At 45.2% G+C, this 20612-nt stretch overlaps 1 protein-coding gene across 1 annotated transcript in view; it reads left to right on the top strand.

Moving 5' to 3' along the window:
• The first annotated feature begins 320 nt into the window (after positions 1 to 320).
• The window catches only part of LOC134890857 (protein KHNYN-like), an 83297-nt gene continuing 63005 nt past the window's right edge, over positions 321 to 20612 (top strand). Inside the window, exons 1-2 of the mRNA XM_063913489.1 lie at positions 321 to 1307; positions 1452 to 3064. Of these exons, the coding sequence (XP_063769559.1) occupies positions 1065 to 1307; positions 1452 to 3064 (1856 nt within the window). The 5' untranslated portion in view covers positions 321 to 1064. The remainder of the gene's footprint in view (positions 1308 to 1451; positions 3065 to 20612) is intronic.

Raw genomic sequence — 20612 nt, 5'->3', positions numbered from 1 at the left:
ATAGAAATTTGACACCGTCAAGAATATGAATTTTATAAAAGGAATTCAAGGTTGCAACAAGTTTTATGGAACACAAAGTACAAACTAGTTTGGCCACAACGTCTCATTTCTGGGACACTTCACAACTGTAATTCGGAATGTGTGCAGCACCTGCGTTATTGCATTGCATCGGCATGCAGCCCAGGAGCGCCCGATCCAACACATACAATAGTCACTGCCAACATGGCGTCACAGCTCCTACACTGGGTCTCAAAACTTAAAGGACTGTTCGAGCTCTTGTAGCTAAAGAACGAAAGCACATTCACTTTACTCCTCCCCCGTGTGAGCAAAATATGGAATTCCCCTCAGCGTGACACACACACACACAGGAACTTCCCATCAGTCATAAGGATGGGGGTGACGCATGCTGGGTGAGGAAGCTGTTGTACACAGCCAGGCACAGTATCAGTTAATATTGTAGTAGGAGTAGTTATTCTTATAGGAGCTGTTGCAAGTGCTGAATACGGACGTGTTGTCGTCGTTTAACAGCAAGAACAGCTGCTGTCACATCTGTGTAATATGCTGCCGCTTTAATTAAAGGGCTGTATGTTAGAGCATTTTAGGCAGCTGCAGAAATTGCGATAGGCTAGAGCTGAGCACGCAGCAGTAGCAGCAGCATACATTGCAGCATCTGTCAGGTTTAGGTAGGGCTGCAGAGGGATATTCAGGTGTTGTTATAGACTACAAACAGCCACGGGGCGGGGAGCAGGGTGGGGCTGTGCCACTCAGAATGAGGAAGAAGACTGCAAGTGGAAAACATTTTTGCATTGCAGAAAATTGAATGAGGTAAAATTCAAATATTGCTACATTAGTATCCACATGATATCTCCCTGATGCTCCTGCCAGAGGGACAGCAGAGGTGACAGGGGAAGTGAAAGAGGTACAGCAGAATAAGATTTGGGGGTCACCTATACTCAAGAACGTATCCCCTTCTGAAAGGTCAACACTGACTTTTAATAGAGGACTAGACTTATGTCATTTCATTCCCAAATCTTTCATAGCAGGTATAAGCTAATCTACCTAAAATGCTGATGGCTGTAGGTGAGTATGGGGCATCACATGATAGCGAGTGCATGGATGAGTTCACCATGCCTCAGGGATCGGAAAAAGTACTTCGGGACCAGCATCCACACGTCGAAAGGCTATTTGGCGTTACTCTAAACATTTTAGGAGTTCTTAATCAGGATCAGATACCCTTGCAGTCCACTGGACATCAGCAGATATGGCTTCAACTTGAAGGTGAAAGAAAGAGCATAGTAAAAGCCAAGGTAAGGTGGGATTTTGAATTGTTTTATATGGGTTTGGTTAGACAATTGGGGTAAATATTTTTTACAGAGGGAAAAAGTAATTTGACATATTATTAGCCATGGACATGATAACAAAATAATAATTTCTTCTGTTTCTCCTCTCAGGATTATATTAAAGGGCTGTGTACTCCGGAGGTAATAGAAGACTTTAATTACCCTCGTGACATGCACTGTATCTTTGTAGGAGCAAAAGGTCTGTTTCTTGACTGCTTAATTCGAGCCACTTCAGCATGTGTGACCCCTCAAACTCCTGGACGAATCAGAATCTCTGGCTTAGCAGAGGGGGTAGTAATGGCCCAGAGCCGGATTCATGCTTTCTTAGATATGTGTATATGCAAGCCAGAAGAGCAAGAGGCTATCATCAAAAGGAGATTTAAGGGTCTGGTAGAGGAAAATACTGACCATCATGCACTGGACCTTCTTATTCTCCCAACCTCTGTCAAGGAACAGTTACTATTTCTAGTAGAGGAGGACAAAGATAGGAAAGACACACAGCCCACCACGATCCATCAGAGGACTTCTAAACAACTGTCAGACAATGCAATGAGCAGCCAGGCGTTGCAGCCAGGAGTTGCACCTATGGAATTCCCAAATAATCTGAGACTTGAAAAACCTATGCTATCGCATCCAATAGATATAACTAAGTCAAGGCCAAGTAAAGGAGTTTTACGTGAGAGAGCTTCAGAACCACGTGAACTGGTTAGTGACAATAAATTGGATAATAATAATCAATCAACACATCTAAGTAGACAGAGTAAAAAGGAGAGACCCATCAAAGAGGTAAATGAGGATCATGCTGGTATCTACCCTAAAGGAAAGCCGACTTTAAATGAAAAACTGGTACCAATAGGAAATGATGATGACGATGATGATGATGATTTCCAACAAATCTCTGGACTGCTGGATACTATTATGGGGAGAGATGATGGAGATCCAGGTTCTCACGCCCAGTTTTCCTTGGGAACCCAAAAAGAATTCAACATGCTTTTGGATTTTTTTAAAACCATGGGTTATCAGGAATCTGTTGTGCTTAAGGTACTGTCGGAGAATGGGATCCAGGAGCCTTCTCAGATACTTGACAAAGTTAATATGGAGCAATCTAACCATGAGCAGGGTACAATTGGCCTTGTAAATAGACCTTCGAAATTAAAAGGAATGTCGCCTACCCTTTCACAAAATGATGATGATGATGATGATGATGATAATAATTACCTTTTAGAAGTTATGAAATCAGCTGCCAAGAACTGCGGCTATTCACCAAGTGAAATTGTGGACATTGGAGATGGTTCTGTGTCAGGAATCCTGAGGAAACTTAATGAAAAAAATAATTCTGAAGATAGCTCAACGATAACTGAAGTCCAAAGAAAAGGACATCAAGAGACAGACTTGTGGCAGCAGGAAAGGCTTGATTTCCAAACATGGCCTGTACCAAACGCTTCTAATCATGAGGTGTTAAACCCCACTGTTGTCCGACCCAAAGCAGTGAGTAGTAACCATCCTGTGGAAGATGTATTTCATGGCGGCACCCAACAGGACATTGGGATCATGGAGGCAGCAGCAGACAGAACTGTTAAAGGAGAACAGAATGTCCCTGTTGTCACAGGAGCACAGAGATTTAATGAAGCCATGCAAACACCTTTTCAGCTCAACCTAAAAAATGAGAAAGGAAATGACCAGCTGAGACATGTCATTATAGACGGAAGTAATGTGGCTAAGATGTAAGTAATTCTGAGTTTACTTTCATTCAGCATTCTTATCAGGAGTCAATGTTTTAAATTTTGATTCCATGTAGTCTTTATTACTGGGAAGACATTCCTTCCTTGATTTCACCTGTCCTCCCTGTATAGCAAATGGAGCATCTTCCTGTTACCTGAAATGAGGAGTGAGACAGATTAATTTAAGGAAGGCTTGTCCAAATGTGGATAACCCCTTTATATTTCTAATCCAAAATTCATATAGTACAGTACTGTGGTTAACATATTTCTCTCTAACTAGTGTATCTTATCTCCAGACACACTGCACACTCTATGGGCGGTTTCCAATTAGCAGCAGTAATTTACCGCAGCTAATTGTTTCACCAGGGGCTATCCAATTAGCCACGATAACACGGAGCTTATCCCCAATGCCGGCATTTATCGAGGATTATGCTGAGGTACGTGAAGCAGAATCCGTGAAAAGTGCCCCTTACACCCGCGATATGTGCCGCGATAATACACAGGTCCGTGGCTTTTCGTGGGACCTATGTATTTTCACCTAATTGAATAGGGTGATAAAAAAACATGAAAAACACCCATTTTTCATGCCCATGGCACTATCACATGTGATTGGATACCCCCTCCTATGCCTGTAACGCTTGTACAATCTATTGTAATTTTTTAATTGCTTATTATTATATCTATATATAAGTGATGGCCTTGCTTTTGCAAATTTTATAGAAAAGTATAATAGAGTTTTACCAAATTGTTGATCTTTGGAACTCGTGCAGTGATTGTCAAAAGTGTAGCACTTGTATGAGGTCATGTTTACATTGTGGTCTACTTATTTGGACTAGCTATTGAAAGATAGTATTGATGCCCTCACTTATGTGGTTATGCACTGATTGGCGAGAAAGTTGCATTGTAAAGTGAATGCTCAGATTTAGGGGCCCATTTATTAATCGATCTGGGTGCGATATCAGTGCCCAAAATTGCATGAATGTATTAACCAGCACCTGCAGCCTGTTCCTGCGATGTGCTGAGTGTGTTGCCAGGGCTCCTGCGAATTGGTGGCCGCGTTAATCATGCATGCATGGCAGCCATTGCCAGAGGGTTCCGGGGGATTGTGAGCTAAGATTGTGATGTGTAGCCCATAGGCTACAGCAGGCGGCAGGCCAATCTCCAGTATGCTTTGCATTCCTGAAGTTGGCAAATTTGGCAGCATCGCATCCCCCAGAGAAACCTATGGGGGATGCGGGTAGCGGCGGGAATGGAGGGATCGCAGCAGGTATCTGAGATATCTTCTGCGGTCCCTCTGTGATACATTCAGAGGATACTAAATATTTGCGTCAGACCCCCCAAAACACCCATTTTTGGGGTTAGCAGCAAATATTTAGCATCCTCTGAATGTATGATTAAGCTGCAAATATTCAATGATAAATTGTCCCTTTAGGGATCTATTTATCAAGTTTGTTTGTTTTTAATAAATCTATGTGGAAACTGCCCTATCTGCATGTATCCCCACTATGTACTAATGAAATGCGGCTAAGATGGCAGCTGTCGGGATCCCAGAAGTCGGCATACTAACCCGACACCTATCAAAATGTCGACGAAATCCCGACAGGGTCAGAAGGCTAACGTCCGAATCCCGACAGCAGGCATCGCAACTGTAAGCATAGCTGCAAGGTTAGGTTAGGCTGCGGGGAGTGGGGTTAGTCACCAATGGGGGGAGGGGATAGGGGGGAACATACTTACCTCGCCCCCGTCGGGATTACTCTGATCAGGATTCCGGTGCGTCGGTATTGTGGCCGCCAGCATCCCTTCCAGCGATCAATCACACTGAATACGCACTAATAGCCTAATGCAACAGATTTCACATACATTTCCTGCAAAAGGCTAATAAGCACTGCAGATTGTGCTCCCCACTATTGATTCGGGGAGTTGAACAAAAATATATAAAATTTTAGGAATTGCAGCCATTTTTATAAATAGTTCCCTATTTTCATGGGCTGAAAAGTAATTGGACAAATTAACAGAATTATGAATAATATGTTCATTTTTATTTCTCATACGTCCTAGAGGATGCTGGGGTCTCCAAAAGGACCATGGGGTATAGACGGATCCGCAGGAGCTTGGGCACACTATAAAGACTTAAACTGGGTGTGAACTGGCTCCTCCCTCTATGCCCCTCCTCCAGACCTCAGTTAGACTTTGTGCCCAGGAGTGATGGGTCACACACTAGGGGAGCTCTCCTGAGTTTCTCTAAAAGACTGTATGTTAGGTATTTTATTTTCAGGGAGACCTGCTGGCTACAGGCTCCCTGCAGCGTGGGAGTGAGGGGAGAGAAGCAGACCTACTTCTGTGAGTTTCAAGGCTCTGCTTCTCGGCTACTGGACACCATTAGCTCCAGAGGGTTCGATCACTTGGTGCGCCTAGCTGCTTGTTCCCGGAGCCACGCCGTATCCTCCTCACAGAAGCCAGAAGAAAGAAGCCGGGTGAGTATTAGAAGAACCGAAGACTTCAGTGACGGCAGAAGACTTCAGTAACGGAGGTACAGCGGTTGCGCTGCGCTCCATGCTCCCACACACCAACGGCACTCACAGGGTGCAGGGCGCTGGGGGGGGGAGCACCCTGGGCAGCAGGTTGCTGATTTCTTCTTAAGGCTGGCATAAAAGCATTCCGGTACCTAGCTATCGTATATCATACCCCCGCCAGCATATAACTGCACTGCGCCGCATTATTTCCCCGCTGCCGGCTCCCACAGGTGCAGGGCGCTGGGGGGGGGGGGCGCCCTGAGCAGACATTTTACTGTTATAGTTGTGGCTCTCTGGCGGTGCCAGGGCTCCGTGTCCCAGACGCCCGCCAGCATGTGGTAGCGCACTACGCGCCATTTCTCCCCCGCCGCTGGCTCTCACGGGGTGCAGGGCGCTGGGGGGGGGGAGCGCCCTGGGCAGCATATTATGCTGGCTGTGTCGGGGCTCCGTGTCACAGCCAGCATATTTTGATGCCGGTGGTTACTTAGGCATTAGCTGATTCAAATTCCCTTGATCTAGCCAGTGATTTGAGTATGTAGGTCGTCAATTTGGCTCAGTTTGGAGAAACAGAGACTCTGTTTGTCTGGTATGTTCCCAGCTTGGTTTGGGAGACTGCGTTATGCAGTCTGTTACGTGCTGAATCTGTGATGCGGTTTGGCATGGTCGTTCTACGGCTGATTTGCTGTCACCAAAGTCGGTGAAAGTTCATTCTTTTGGGAAGATGGGCTTTTCTTGGGCGGATGCCCGAGGAGTCTCGACGGTTCAGCTTTGCCGAGCGGATTCTTGGTCGGGATCAAACGCTTTTGCTATGCTTTACAAGTTTGATACCCTGATTTTTGGGAACCTTATGTTTGCTCATTCGGTGCTGCAGAGTCGTCTGCGCTCTCCCGCCCGTTTTGGAGCTTTGGTATAAACCCCTTGGTCCATTTGGAGTCCCCAGCATCCTCTAGGACGTATGAGAAAATAGGATTTTGGTACCTACTGGTAAATCCTTTTCTCTTAGTCCGTATAGAGGATGCTGGGCGCCCATCCCAGTGCGTACTGTGTCTGCAGTTATGGCTTTTGGTTACACCCTGGTGGGTGTCTTTTCTGTCTGGCGGTTGCTACAGTTGTTCATGACATAGCATGCGGGGTCTTCATTTTTGTTTATGTGGACACATGGGTTGTGTTGCATATTCTTTCAGCATGTGGCTGTGTTTTGTTCATGCCGTTGGCTTGTATTCTACTGAATGCCTCGTTCTACGGTGTGTTTGAGGTGTGAGCTGGTATGACACTCACCGTGTTATAATAATAAATTCTTTCCTCGAAATTGTCTATCTCTCCTGGGAACAGTTTTCTAACTGAGGTCTGGAGGAGGGGCATAGAGGGAGGAGCCAGTTCACACCCAGTTTAAGTCTTTATAGTGTGCCCAAGCTCCTGCGGATCCGTCTATACCCCATGGTCCTTTTGGAGTCCCCAGCATCCTCTACAGACTAAGAGAAAAGGATTTACCTGTAGGTACTAAAATCCTATTTTTTTTAAACACTTTTTATTGTATTTTCAAATAAATGGAATAGAATCGAAGGGGGAGATTCAATTGTTTGAAAAGTCAGTTGAGTGTCTGTGTTTTCCTATCTCATAGACAGGAAAAAACAGACAACCAACCGACTTTTCAAACATTTGAATTCCCCCCAAAGAGTCAAATACAATGTACATATGCAAGAACAATTAAGAGATGCAGAATGAGAGAGAAAGGACAAACCATAAAATAGAACAATACAATTCACGAGACACACAAAAGGGGAAAAAAGGTTTATGAAGCTACTATAAAGGGGGGGGGGGAGAGAGAGACACGGTTCTGGGTACAAATACAATATCAGCAGGCAGACATAAAGAGCATAGGCCCTCATTCCGAGTTGATCGGTCGCAAGGCGAATTTAGCAGAGTTACACACGCTAAGCCGCCGCCTACTGGGAGTGAATCTTAGCTTCTTAAAATTGCGACCGATGTATTCGCAATATTGCGATTACTAACTACTTAGCAGTTTCAGAGTAGCTCCAGACTTACTCTGCCTGTGCGATCAGTTCAGTGCTTGTCGTTCCTGGTTGACGTCACAAACACACCCAGCGTTCGCCCAGGCACTCCCACCGTTTCTCCGGCCACTCCTGCGTTTTTTCCGGAAACGGTAGCGTTTTCAGCCACATGCCCCTGAAACGCCGTGTTTCCGCCCAGTAACACCCATTTCCTGTCAATCACATTACGATCGCCGGAGCGAAGAAAAAGCCGTGAGTAAAAATACTTTCTTCATAGTAAAGTTACTTGGCGCAGTCGCAGTGCGAACTTTGCGCATGCGTACTAAGCGGATTTTCACTGCGATGCGATGAAAAAGAACGAGCGAACAACTCGGAATGAGGGCCATAAGTAGGTAATTCTTAAAGAAAAAAAGATTACAGGGTGTCGATCCATCACTTACAATCTGGGTACAAATGTGACAGTTGCAGACCCCAAGGAACGTTATTAAAGCTATATGTCGATGTCAATGTTGAATATACAACAGTATGAATGTAATAGATCAATTCAGTTTAAGTAGCCAATACATTGATGAGATATTCCAGTTAGGATCTATAGACTCAGATAGGACATAGCTCTAGACTAGTCTTGAGTGCCAAAGAAACGTGAAATCGTATGTCGAGAGTCCTTGTCCAGGGAGTGTATAAAGGGGTCCCATTTACTGTGGAAGGGCTTCATGTATAGGGCCTCATTTAGTAACATAGAACGTATGTCGAAATATAAAAACTGGAGGAGTCTCGATTTCAGTTCTTGGAGTGTAACTGCTGATTTCTTGATCCAGTGTATTAAGTTTAATTTTTTGCCTGATGTCAGAATTATGACAATGAGAGGAATACAATGGGATGGATGGGTTCCCAAATTCCAGTTATCAAAGCAAAATAGAAGACATGCTTCTGGGGTAAGTGTCAAGGATACATTAAGAATAGTATTCAAAAAGCAAACTATCTTAGACCAAAATCTGCGAACCTTAGAGCATTCCCAAATACAATGAAAATACTTAGAATTAAGCATAGAACATTTCGTGCATTTCCCAGAGTCATCAGCACTCATGTATTTTCGTTGGGTGGACGAAATGTAGGCCCTATGAAGGAACCTAAGGTGGGATTCCTGTAGCTAGGCAACAGTAAAGGTTTAGAATGTTTACAATACCTGTCTAGGATGACCTCAGGAGGGCAAGGCAAATTAGTTAGGTCTGTAATCCAATTTTTGAGCAGCCGCTGTGAGTAAAGGGGAAGATTTACCTTTGCTTCTATCAAGTGAGGGTATAAATATTGTAGTTTATACGCTTTGGTGGCTCTAAGTTGCAGCAATTTAATAATGATATGTGTGTCATTGGTCAAGGGAGTGGGGAGTGGAAGTGACTGTATATAATGTCTAACCTGAAGGGAAAGATAGAATTGTTTGTTCGGGAGGGTAAATTTCAGCTAAAGGTCAGCAAAAGTGAGAACTCTGCCGTCTGGGTCAAAAACCTTGTTCACAACAGCTATACCTTTTACGTCTCCAGACCTGAAAAGATGGGTTATAAATGGAGGGAGAGAGGTCAGGATTGCCCCAAAGAGTAAGGTAAGGGGAGAATCTAAAGTCTCTCTTCAATTTTTTTTATTTAAACTTATCCAATAGATATAGGTATCATGAAAAATGACATTTGAATATATTTCTTTTGAAATAATTGAAGATTTGAGGTGTAATAGTGCTGATAGGGAGTAAAAATCGCTTGATCTAGTATAACATCAGTGTAAGTGGACTTGTCCAGCAACCCATCCCCTGCATAGCGAAAGAATACAGATATGGTGTAGGATTTGAAATCCGGAATGCCAAGACCACCCTGCGATTTAAGGAGCATCAGTTTTGAAATCGCAATCTTAGGGCGTTGCCCCTTCCACAAGAAAGAGGAAATAGAGGAATTAATGGTCAGAATGTCTCTGTTGGCTAGAGCTACAGGCAGCATTTGGATGGCATAAAATATTTTTGGAAATATCACTGTCTTTACAGCCGCTGCCCTACCCAGCGGAGAGAGAGGGGAAGAGTGTTCCAAGATAACATTAATGTTGACACCTTCTGAATAATAAGGGAAAAATTGGCCTTATATAGATTTCCTACTTTGTTGGTAATATAGACCCCTAGGTATTTTTTTCTGAGAGGTGTTCATTTTAGAGCTTGAAATGTTTGGAGAGGAAGCAAGATCCATTGAATATTTGCCTTTTTCGGTAGTTTTCTATGTTGATTTTATATCCTGACTCCCTGCCAAATTGATCTATCAGTGACATGATAGTAAGAATTGAGGCTAAAGGATCAGTAACAAAAAGCAATTTATCGTCTGCAAATAGGGAGACTTCTAGTTTATGGATCACATTTTTTATTCCCTGAAACCCAGACGAAGCATGAAGTACGGGCAGTACGGATGGTGTAATGGTTAGCATTACTGCCTCACAGCACTAAGGTCGTGTTCGATTCCCACCATGGCCCTACCTGTGTGGAGTTTGTATATTCTCCCCATGCTTGCATGGGTTTCCACCGGGTGCTCCGGTTTCCTACCACAATCCAAAAATATACTGGTAGGTTAATTGGCTTCCAACAAAAATGAACCCTAGTGTGAATGTGTCTGTGTGTACACGTGATAGGGAATATAGATTGTAAGCTCCACTGGGGCAGGGACTGATGTGAATGGACAAATATTCTCTGTAAATCGCTGCGGAATATGTGTGCACTATATAAATAACTGGTAGTAAATAATAAATAAAGTAAAATAGCAAGGGGTTCAATGGCACATAAGAGGGGCGATAAGGAGCATCCTTGTCGCGTACCTCTACATAAAGGAAAGTAGTCAGAAATTTGGCCATTACAGATTATTAGAGATGAGCGGATTCGGTTTTACTCGGTTTTACTCGGTTCTCAAAACCGAATCTTATTGGCTATCCAAAACACGTGACATCCGTGAGCCAATTAGATGCCATTTTGAGAACCGAGTAAAACCGAGTAAAACCGAACCCGCTCATCTCTACAGATTATCTGAGAGAGAGGATTAGTGTATAGCAGTTTGATATAAGAAATGAATACAGGAGGAAGACCAAAACGGGCCATAGTAGAGTATAAATGGGGCCAAAGTACAAGGTCAAAGGCCTTTTCTGCATCTAGAGACATAATCACACCTGGAGGGGAAAAGTCAGAAGAGTTTTGGAGATGCTGGACAGCCGAGATGACATTGAGGACCGAGTGTCTGCCAGAAATAAATCCGGTTTGATCCGGATGAATGATTAAAGGTAAAGCTACTTTACATCTGTCAGCCAGGATCTTATAGTCCGAGTCCAAAAGTGATATCGGTCTATAAGATCCAGGCAAAGTTAAATCCCGCCCAGGTTTAGGCAGGATCTTAATATAAGCCGCGTTAAAGTAGAGAGTGGTTAAACCAGACTCTAATATATGATTAAAGGTACTAACCAGGGTGTCCAGAATGTGAGAAAGCATTAATTTGTAAAAGCTACCACCAAACCCATCCGGGCCGGGAGCTTTACCTTGTTTCAATTATTTAATAGCTTTTGAAACTTCAGCAGGTGTGATAGGATAAATCAAATCTCTCTCCATTTCAGTTGTGATTCTTGGGAAAGTAACATTAGACCAAAGTGGATTTCGTCTGGGAGAAGATGACTCAACATTATCAGAGTCTAAAGGGTTGGGGGAATATAAGGCAGCACAAAAGTCCTTTATGACATTCACAATCTGTTTGTTTGAAGAAGTGAGAGAGCCATCTGGGTCTTTAAGAGGGTGAACTACCACTGATGGCCTGGTACCATTCAGCATGTTAGTCTGCAGCTTTCCAGTTTTATTCCCGAAGCGGTGGTAACGATAGTTGACATTGTATAAAGATTTATTCCCTCTGTTATGTAGATATTCATTAAAATGAGTTCTCGCTATAGAATATTTCTGTTTATTAGTAAACTTTGGGTTTTGGCAGTAGTCTGAGTAAGTAGAAGAGAGCATTTTGTAGTTTAAGATATGAGGCAGCATAGGCCTTATTCAATTTCTCCACATAGGATAAAATATTGCCTCGCAACACCGATTTAGCTGTCTGCCAAAATCAAAGGGGGGTCATTGCTTGCATAGGATTGGTTGTTGGAACAGTAATCCTTCCAGCTATCCACTAACATATTTTTAAAGTCTGGGGACACCAGGAGGTGAATGGGGAAACGCCATAGGACTTTAGAGGACGGTTCATCAGAAATGTGCAAAGTGAACCACTGCATTGAGTGGTCACAAATGGAGATCGGTTCAATTTCTGCAGCAGAAACTCTTGTGAACAAAGTCTGTGAAAGTAGCATATAGTATGATAAGCGACTGAGAGACAGGTGTATTCTTTGGTTGTGGAGTTGGAAACTCTCCATATATCTACTATGGACAGTTGGGAAGCAAAAATGGGGAATCCCGAATTTAGGTAAGGAGAAGGATGTTTTGGGAGAGGAGGATCTACCTAAGTATTTATCAGAAATAAAATTAAAGTCCTCACATATCATTAATGTGTCATCCATGTAAGGCGTCAGTTCAGTAAGTAACCTCATGAAGAAGTGTTTCTTATACACTGTTGGAGCATACACATTGCATAATGTGAACTGCTTAGAGCGTAGCAAAATATGAGCTATAACAAATCTACCCTCAGTAGCAGATGTCACTTTGATGAGTTCACATGGTATCGTACGTTTTATTAAAATGGCCACACCTCGTGCTTTAGAGCTATATGATGCACTGGCCAACAATTTCCATCCCAGTATTTGAAGTTTCAGCATTTCTGAAGGTATTAAATGAGCTTCCTGGATAAAGACTATGGGCTAGATGCATTATCGCTTCGAGAGTAATAAAATGGAGAAAGGAAAAGTGTCAGCCAATCAGGTCCTAACTGCCATGTCACAGGCTGTATTTGAAAAATGGCAGTTAGGAGCTGATTGGCTGACACTTTTCCTTTCTCCATTTTATCACTTTCCAAACGATGATGCATCTGGCCCTATGTCTAATTTTAACTTATTACAGTATACCAGGATTTTCCTGCATTTTGCAGGGGAATTGAATCCCCCTACATTGAAGGTGTTATAAAGTTACAAAGAGGTGTAATAAAGTACTCTGGTGCCCTGAGGATATCGCATTGTAAGAGAAGAAAAATCTAAGGAGATGGGAGGGAAAAACACTAAGGGGGGAGTACACAGAGACATTTGAAAATAAAGATAACATGACATGCATTAACACGCTCAGCGCGTTAAGTTAAGGTAATACACAATCATATAACTTCTGGAAACCAGAAAAAAACGGTAATACCATCAGTTATAGAAAACACTTTAGCATGATCCCGGAGTATATCTCCTTCCAGGGTGTGGATCATTAGATCGACAATGTTTAGGTCGACCACTATAGGTCGACAGTCACTAAGTCGACAGGGTTGGAAGGTCGACAGGGTTTCTAGGTCGACATGTGCTAGGTCGACATGAGTTGGTTTTTTGTGTTGTTTTCTTCGTAGAGTGACCGGGAACCCCAATTAGTGCACCATGCCCCCTCGCATGGCTCGCGTCGGGCAGATTACCGTTCCAATCGTAGTCTACGTGGATCGTTAAGTATGAAAAAGTTTAAAAAAAGAAAAAATGTGAAAAACTCATGTCGACCTTTTGACCCGTCGACCTAGCACATGTCGACCTAGAAGCCCTGTCGACCTAGTGACTGTCGACCTATAGTGGACGACCTAAACATTGTTGACCTAGACAGTGTTGATCTTCAGACCGGATCCCCTCCTTCCATGCCCGGCTAATGGGTGGAACTAATTCCTCATAGCAGTCTGAAAATATTATGTGGACAAAAGTACAACGGGTACATCAACCAAGACGGTGAGCGGGAGTTTGAGGAGTAATAACACAGCTATTCAGGAACCAACACGTCTGTGTAGGTGAGGAGAAGGAGTAGTATAAGAAACCATTAGGCTGGATCTGTGATATCAGATTCTAAGCGTTGTTCTCTTTCACGTAGAAATTTAGCAGCTTCTACAGGTGACATGAAATCATAGTGTCTGTCCTTGTCAACAGGCGCAGCTTGGCGGGGTAAATTAAAGCAAATTTCCGCTTGTCAGCTATCAGGCGGGTTCAAATTGGAGAAAAGGCTCTGCAGGCTTTTGTTATTTCAGCTGAGAAATCTTGGAATAGCCGTAAATTCTTACCCTCCCAATTAAGGATGTGTTGCTTTCTGGAGGCTCTCCATATTTCCAGTTTATGTGTATAGCTCAGACATTTAAAGATTATGGGATAAATGCATAATTGCTTGGAAAGTGATAAAATGGAGAGTGAAAAAGTACCAGCCAATCAGCTCCTAACTGACATTTTCAGACACAGCCTGTGACATGGCAGGAGGGACCTGATTGGCTGGTGCTTTTTCACTCTCCATTTTATCACTTTCCAAGCGATGATGCATCTACCCGAATATATTTATCCATCTTGGAAATGTAGTAGACGGGGAGAGCGAATGTGGGGAAGAATGGAGGCTAAAGTAGCCGTGAAAAGCGTCACAAAGTGCGGGCACGGAGCGGAGCTGTGAGACAGAGCTGCTCACTCCATGCACCCGGAACCAGAAGTGAAGTAAAATGTAAATTTTTTTAAAACTTTGTTGAGAATACTCAATGACTGCCTGTGACCTGGAACCCATTGACAACAACAAATGCTGGGTTTCCTCTTTTGTTATGGTTTGTCGGGCCTTTACTGCAGCTGTCTACAATTGTTTTCTCTGACGTCCTAGTGGATGCTGGGAACTCCATAAGGACCATGGGGAATAGCGGCTCCGCAGGAGACTGGGCACAAAAGAAAAGCTTTAGGACTACCTGGTGTGCACTGGCTCCTCCCCCTATGACCCTCATCCAAGCCTCAGTTAGATTTTTGTGCCCGACCGAGCTGGGTGCAATCTAGGGGGCTCTCCTGAGCTTCTTAGGAAAAGTTAGTTTTAGGTTTTTTATTTTCAGTGAGACCTGCTGGCAACAGGCTCACTGCATCGAGGGACTAAGGGGAGAAGAAGCGAACCTGCCTGCTTGCAGCCAGCTTGGGCTTCTTAGGCTACTGGACACCATTAGCTCCAGAGGGACCGAACACAGGCCCAGCCTCGGAGTCCGGTCCCAGAGCCGCGCCGCCGGCCCCCTTACAGAGCCAGAAGCAAGAAGAAGTCCGGAAAATCGGCGGCAGAAGACATCAGTCTTCACCAAGGTAGCGCACAGCACTGCAGCTGTGCGCCATTGCTCCTCATGCACACCACACGCTCCGGTCACTGATGGGTGCAGGGCGCTGGGGGGGGGCGCCCTGAGCAGCAATATGAACACCTTGGCTGGCTAAAATACATCACATATAACCCCCAGGGCTATATGGATGTATATTAACCCCTGCCAGATTCCTGAAAAAAGCGGGAGAAAAGTCAGCCGAGAAGGGGGCGGAGCCTATCTCCTCAGCACACTGGCGCCATTTTCCCTCACAGCTCCGCTGGAAGGACGTCTCCCTGACTCTCCCCTGCAGTCCTGCACTACAGAAAAGGGTAAAACAAGAGGGGGGGGGGCACTAATTAGGCGCAGTATAATATAAACAGCAGCTATAAGGGGAAAAACACTCTATATAGTGTTATCCCAACATATATATAGCGCTCTGGTGTGTGCTGGCATACTCTCCCTCTGTCTCCCCAAAGGGCTAGTGGGGTCCTGTCCTCTATCAGAGCATTCCCTGTGTGTGTGCTGTGTCGGTACGACTGTGTCGACATGTATGAGGAGGAAAATGATGTGGAGGCGGAGCAATTGCCTATAATGGAGATGTCACCCCCTAGGGAGTCGACACCTGAGTGGATGGGCTTATGGAAGGAATTACGTGAAAGTGTCAGCTCTTTACAAAAGACGGTTGATGACATGAGACAGCCGGCAACTCAGCTTGTGCCTGTCCAGGCGTCTCAAAGACCATCAGGGGCTCTAAAACGCCCGCTACCTCAGATGGCAGATACAGACGCCGACACGGATACTGACTCCAGTGTCGACGATGAATGTGACTTCCAGTAGGGCCACACGTTACATGATTGAGGCAATGAAAAATGTTTTACACATTTCTGATAGTACAAGTACCACTAAAAAGGGTATTATGTTTGGTGAGAAAAAACTACCTGTAGTTTTTCCTGCATCTGGGGAATTAAATGAAGTGTGTGATGAAGCGTGGGTTTCTCCCGATGAAAAACTGATAATTCCTAAAAGGTTATTGGCATCATACCCCTTCCCGCCAGAGGATAGGGCACGTTGGGAAACACCCCCTAGGGTGGATAAAGCGCTCACACGCTTGTCAAAACAGGTGGCACTACCGTCTCCTGATACGGCCGCCCTTAAGGAACCTGCTGACAGAAAGCAGGAAAATATCCTAAAATGTATATACACTCACACGGGTGTTATACTGCGACCAGCAATCGCCTCAGCCTGGATGTGCAGTGCTGGGGTGGCTTGGTCGGATTCCCTGACTGAAAATATTGATACCCTGGATAGGGACAGTATATTACTGACTATAGAGCATTTAAAAGATGCATTTTTATATATGCGTGATGCACAGAGGGATATTTGCCGACTGGCATCAAGAGTAAGTGCGCTGTCCATATCTGCCAGAAGAGGGTTATGGACGCGGCAGTGGTCAGGTGATGCTGATTCCAAAAGGCATATGGAAGTATTGCCTTATAAAGGGGAGGAGTTATTTGGGGTAGGTCTATTGGACCTAGTGTCCACGGCAACTGCTGGGAAATCCACATTTTTACCCCAGGTAGCCTCTCAACATAAGAAGACGCCGTATTATCAGGCGCAGTCCTTTCGGCCCCATAAGGGCAAGCGAGCAAAAGGCTCCTCATTTCTGCCCCGCGGCAGAGGGAGAGGAAAAAGGCTGCAGCAAACAGCCAGTTCCCAGGAACAGAAGCCCTCTCCCGCTTCTGCCAAGTCCTCAGCATGACGCTGGGGCTCTACAAGCGGACTCAGGCACGGTGGGGGCCCGTCTCAAGAATTTCAGCGCGCAGTGGGCTCACTCACAAGTGGACCCCTGGATCCTTCAGGTGGTATCTCAGGGGTACAAATTGGAATTCGAGACGTCTCCCCCCGCCGTTTCCTAAAGTCTGCCTTACCGACGTCTCCCTCCGACAGGGAGGCGGTATTGGAAGCCATTCACAAGCTGTATTCTCAGCAGGTGATAATCAAGGTACCCCTCCTGCAACAGGGAAAGGGGTATTATTCCACGCTGTTTGTGGTACCGAAGCCGGATGGCTCGGTGAGACCTATTTTAAATCTAAAATCTTTGAACACTTACATACAGAGGTTCAAATTCAAGATGGAGCCACTCAGAGCGGTGATCGCGAACCTGGAAGAAGGGGATTATATGGTGTCTCTGGACATCAAGGATGCTTACCTCCATGTCCCAATTTACCCTTCTCACCAAGGGTACCTCAGGTTTGTGGTACAGAACTGCCACTATCAGTTTCAGACGCTGCCGTTTGGATTGTCCACGGCGCCCCGGGTCTTTACCAAAGTAATGGCCGAAATGATGATACTCCTTCGAAGGAAAGGAGTTTTAATTATCCCTTACTTGGACGATCTCCTGATAAGGGCAAGATCCGAGGAACAGTTGGTAGTCGGAGTAGCACTATCTCAAGTAGTGCTGCGGCAGCATGGTTGGATTCTCAATATCCCAAAATCGCAGCTGATCCCGACGACACGTCTTCTATTCCTAGGGATGATCCTGGACACAGTCCAGAAAAAGGTGTTTCTCCCGGAAGAGAAAGCCAGAGAGTTATCCGAACTAGTCAGAAACCTCCTAAAACCAGGCCAAGTATCAGTGCATCAATGCACAAGGGTCCTGGGAAAAATGGTGGCTTCCTACGAAGCAATCCCATTCGGCAGATTCCACGCAAGAACATTCCAGTGGGACCTGCTGGACAAATGGTCCGGATCGCATCTTCAGATGCATCGGCGGATAACCCTGTCCCCAAGGACAAGGGTGTCTCTCCTGTGGTGGTTGCAGAGTGCTCATCTTCTAGAGGGCCGCAGATTCGGCATTCAGGACTGGGTCCTGGTGACCACAGATGCCAGCCTGCGAGGCTGGGGAGCAGTCACACAGGGAAGAAACTTCCAGGGCTTGTGGTCAAGCCTGGAGACATCACTTCACATAAATATCCTGGAGTTAAGAGCCATTTACAATGCTCTGAGCCAAGCAAGACCTCTGCTTCAAGGTCAGCCGGTGCTGATCCAGTCGGACAACATCACGGCAGTCGCCCACGTAAACAGACAGGGCGGCACAAGAAGCAGGAGGGCAATGGCGGAAGCTGCAAGGATTCTTCGCTGGGCGGAAAATCATGTGATAGCACTGTCAGCAGTGTTCATTCCGGGAGTGGACAACTGGGAAGCAGACTTCCTCAGCAGGCACGACCTCCACCCGGGAGAGTGGGGACTTCACCCAGAAGTCTTCCACATGATTGTAAACCGTTGGGAAAAACCAAAGGTGGACATGATGGCGTCCCGCCTCAACAAAAAACTGGACAGGTATTGCGCCAGGTCAAGGGACCCTCAAGCAATAGCTGTGGACGCTCTGGTAACACCGTGGGTGTACCAGTCAGTGTATGTGTTCCCTCCTCTGCCTCTCATACCCAAGGTGCTGAGGATTATACGGCGGGGAGGAGTAAGAACTGTTCTCGTGGCTCCGGATTGGCCAAAAAGGACTTGGTACCCGGAACTTCAAGAAATGCTCACAGAGGACCCGTGGCCTCTACCTCTGAGAAGGGACCTGCTCCAGCAGGGACCCTGTCTGTTCCAAGACTTACTGCGGCTGCGTTTGACGGCATGGCGGTTGAACGCCGGATACTAAAGGAAAAAGGCATTCCAGACGAAGTCATCCCTACTTTGATAAAAGCCAGAAAGGATGTAACCGCAAAGCATTATCACCGCATCTGGCGGAAATATGTTGTGTGGTGCGAGGCCAAAAAGGCCCCGACGGAGGAATTTCAACTGGGTCGATTCCTGCATTTCCTGCAAGCAGGAGTGTCTATGGGCCTAAAATTAGGATCCATTAAGGTCCAGATTTCGGCCCTGTCGATTTTCTTTCAGAGAGAACTGGCTTCAGTGCCTGAAGTCCAGACGTTTGTTAAGGGAGTGCTACATATACAGCCTCCTTTTGTGCCTCCAGTGGCACCCTGGGATCTGAATGTTGTTTTGGGTTTCCTAAAATCACATTGGTTTGAACCACTCAACACTGTGGACTTAAAATATCTCACATGGAAAGTGGTCATGCTGTTGGCCCTGGCTTCAGCCAGGCGTGTGTCAGAATTGGCGGCTTTATCCTGTAAAAGCCCTTACCTGATTTTTCATACGGACAGGGCAGAATTGAGGACTCGTCCTCAATTTCTCCCAAAGGTGGTTTCAGCGTTTCATCTGAACCAGCCTATTGTGGTACCTGCGGCTACTAAGGACTTGGAGGACTCCAAGTTGCTGGACGTTGTCAGGGCCCTGAAAATATATGTTTCCAGGACGGCTGGAGTCAGAAAATCTGACTCGCTATTTATCCTGTACGCACCCAACAAGCTGGGTGCTCCTGCTTCTAAGCAGACTATTGCTCGCTGGATTTGTAGTACAATTCAGCTTGCGCATTCTGTGGCAGGCCTGCCACAGCCAAAATCTGTAAAGGCCCACTCCACAAGGAAGGTGGGCTCATCTTGGGCGGCTGCCCGAGGGGTCTCGGCTTTACAACTTTGCCGAGCTGCTACTTGGTCAGGGTCAAATACTTTTGTGAAATTTTACAAATTTGACACTCTGGCTGAGGAGGACCTGGAGTTTTCTCACTCGGTGCTGCAGAGTCATCCGCACTCTCCCGCCCGTTTGGGAGCTTTGGTATAATCCCCATGGTCCTTACGGAGTTCCCAGCATCCACTAGGACGTCAGAGAAAATAAGAATTTACTTACCGATAATTCTATTTCTCGTAGTCCGTAGTGGATGCTGGGCGCCCATCCCAAGTGCGGATTATCTGCAATACTTGTACATAGTTATTGTTAACAAATCGGGTTATTGTTGTTGTGAGCCATCTATCCAGAGGCACCTCTGTTATCATGCTGTTAACTGGGTTCATATCACAAGTTGTACGGTGTGATTGGTGGGGCTGGTATGAGTCTTACCCGGGATTCAAAATCCTTCCTTATTGTGTACGCTCGTCCGGGCACAGTATCCTAACTGAGGCTTGGAGGAGGGTCATAGGGGGAGGAGCCAGTGCACACCAGGTAGTCCTAAAGCTTTTCTTTTGTGCCCAGTCTCCTGCGGAGCCGCTATTCCCCATGGTCCTTACGGAGTTCCCAGCATCCACTACGGACTACGAGAAATAGCATTATCGGTAAGTAAATTCTTATTTTTTGTTCATTGGTCTGCCTGTCTTTAGTTTTGTCTTCAGCAAGTGAAATGCATGCTCGTTTGGGTTGTGATCAGGTGACTGACTCAGCCATTGCAGAGTATTCCACATCTTAAACTCCTGGGTTGCTTTCGCAGTATTTTTTTTTTTTCATTGTCCTTCTGTATTGTGAAATGCCGTCAAATCAACTTTGCTTAATTTGGCTGAATCTGAGCAGTGATTCAGTTGCTGTTGGAAGCCATGAATGTCCATGCCTTCACACTGCTTTCACAGTGCTTTACAGATGACGTGGTATGCTTGGGATCATGATCCATGCCAAGGCTTTTACATACGTTTTTCTTTCAATACTGTAATTCTAGTACAGGTTTATTTTGGTTTCATATGTCCCAAGAATTATGTTCTAGAACTGGGCTGTATTTTTATATATATTTTTTGGCAAAGTCTTATCTGTCCTTTTATATTGAGGTTTATTATTATTATTATTATTATTATTATTATTAACAAGTTTCTTATATAGCCCAGCAAATTCTGTTGCGCTTTATAATTGGAAACCATGGAAAGGATCCTGCATTCATCCACTACTGCTGTCT

The sequence above is a fragment of the Pseudophryne corroboree genome, chromosome 1 (assembly GCF_028390025.1).
Source record: "Pseudophryne corroboree isolate aPseCor3 chromosome 1, aPseCor3.hap2, whole genome shotgun sequence".
Lineage (NCBI taxonomy): Eukaryota > Metazoa > Chordata > Amphibia > Anura > Myobatrachidae > Pseudophryne > Pseudophryne corroboree.
This window is presented reverse-complemented; position numbering and strand designations above follow the sequence as displayed.